Here is a 455-nt window from a genome sequence, read left to right as displayed (position 1 = left end):
GGGGTGGCCGGCGCGGCCGGGGCCGGGAGGATGACTCTGGAGTCCATGATGGCGTGTTGCCTGAGCGATGAGGTGAAGGAATCCAAGCGGATCAACGCCGAGATCGAGAAGCAGCTGCGGCGGGACAAGCGTGACGCCCGGCGCGAGCTGAAATTGCTGCTGCTCGGTGAGTCGGGAGGCCTGTCCTGTCCCCCACGCCGCTGCCCGGATTGGTGGGGCAGCCTCCGGCCAGGTGCGCCCCCAGGGCCCCGGGCAGCTTACTTCCAACCACGGTGCGTCCCAGACTCTAGACAGCCTGCCTTCGGCCAGGGAGCGCCCGTAGCCTAGCGGGGTATTCTGGCTCCGGGCAGGGTGTGCCCCAAACCAACGGGCAGTCCGCCTCCCACCACGGTGCACCCCAAAACCAACGGGGAGGCCGCCTCCAACCACGGTGCACCCCAAAACCAACGGGGAGG

At 68.6% G+C, this 455-nt stretch overlaps 1 protein-coding gene across 1 annotated transcript in view; it reads left to right on the top strand.

The window, feature by feature from the left end:
* The first annotated feature begins 8 nt into the window (after nt 1–8).
* Nucleotides 9–455, top strand: part of GNA11 (guanine nucleotide binding protein (G protein), alpha 11 (Gq class)) — a 33,414-nt gene continuing 32,967 nt past the window's right edge. The window contains exon 1 of the mRNA XM_006868959.1: nt 9–166. Within this exon, the coding sequence (XP_006869021.1) occupies nt 31–166 (136 nt within the window). The 5' untranslated portion in view covers nt 9–30. The remainder of the gene's footprint in view (nt 167–455) is intronic.

This window comes from Chrysochloris asiatica, unplaced genomic scaffold (genome assembly GCF_000296735.1).
Source record: "Chrysochloris asiatica unplaced genomic scaffold, ChrAsi1.0 scaffold00125, whole genome shotgun sequence".
In the NCBI taxonomy this organism is placed as follows: Eukaryota; Metazoa; Chordata; class Mammalia; order Afrosoricida; family Chrysochloridae; genus Chrysochloris; species Chrysochloris asiatica.
Note: the sequence above shows the minus strand (reverse complement) of the source record. Positions and strands in the feature narration are given on the sequence as shown.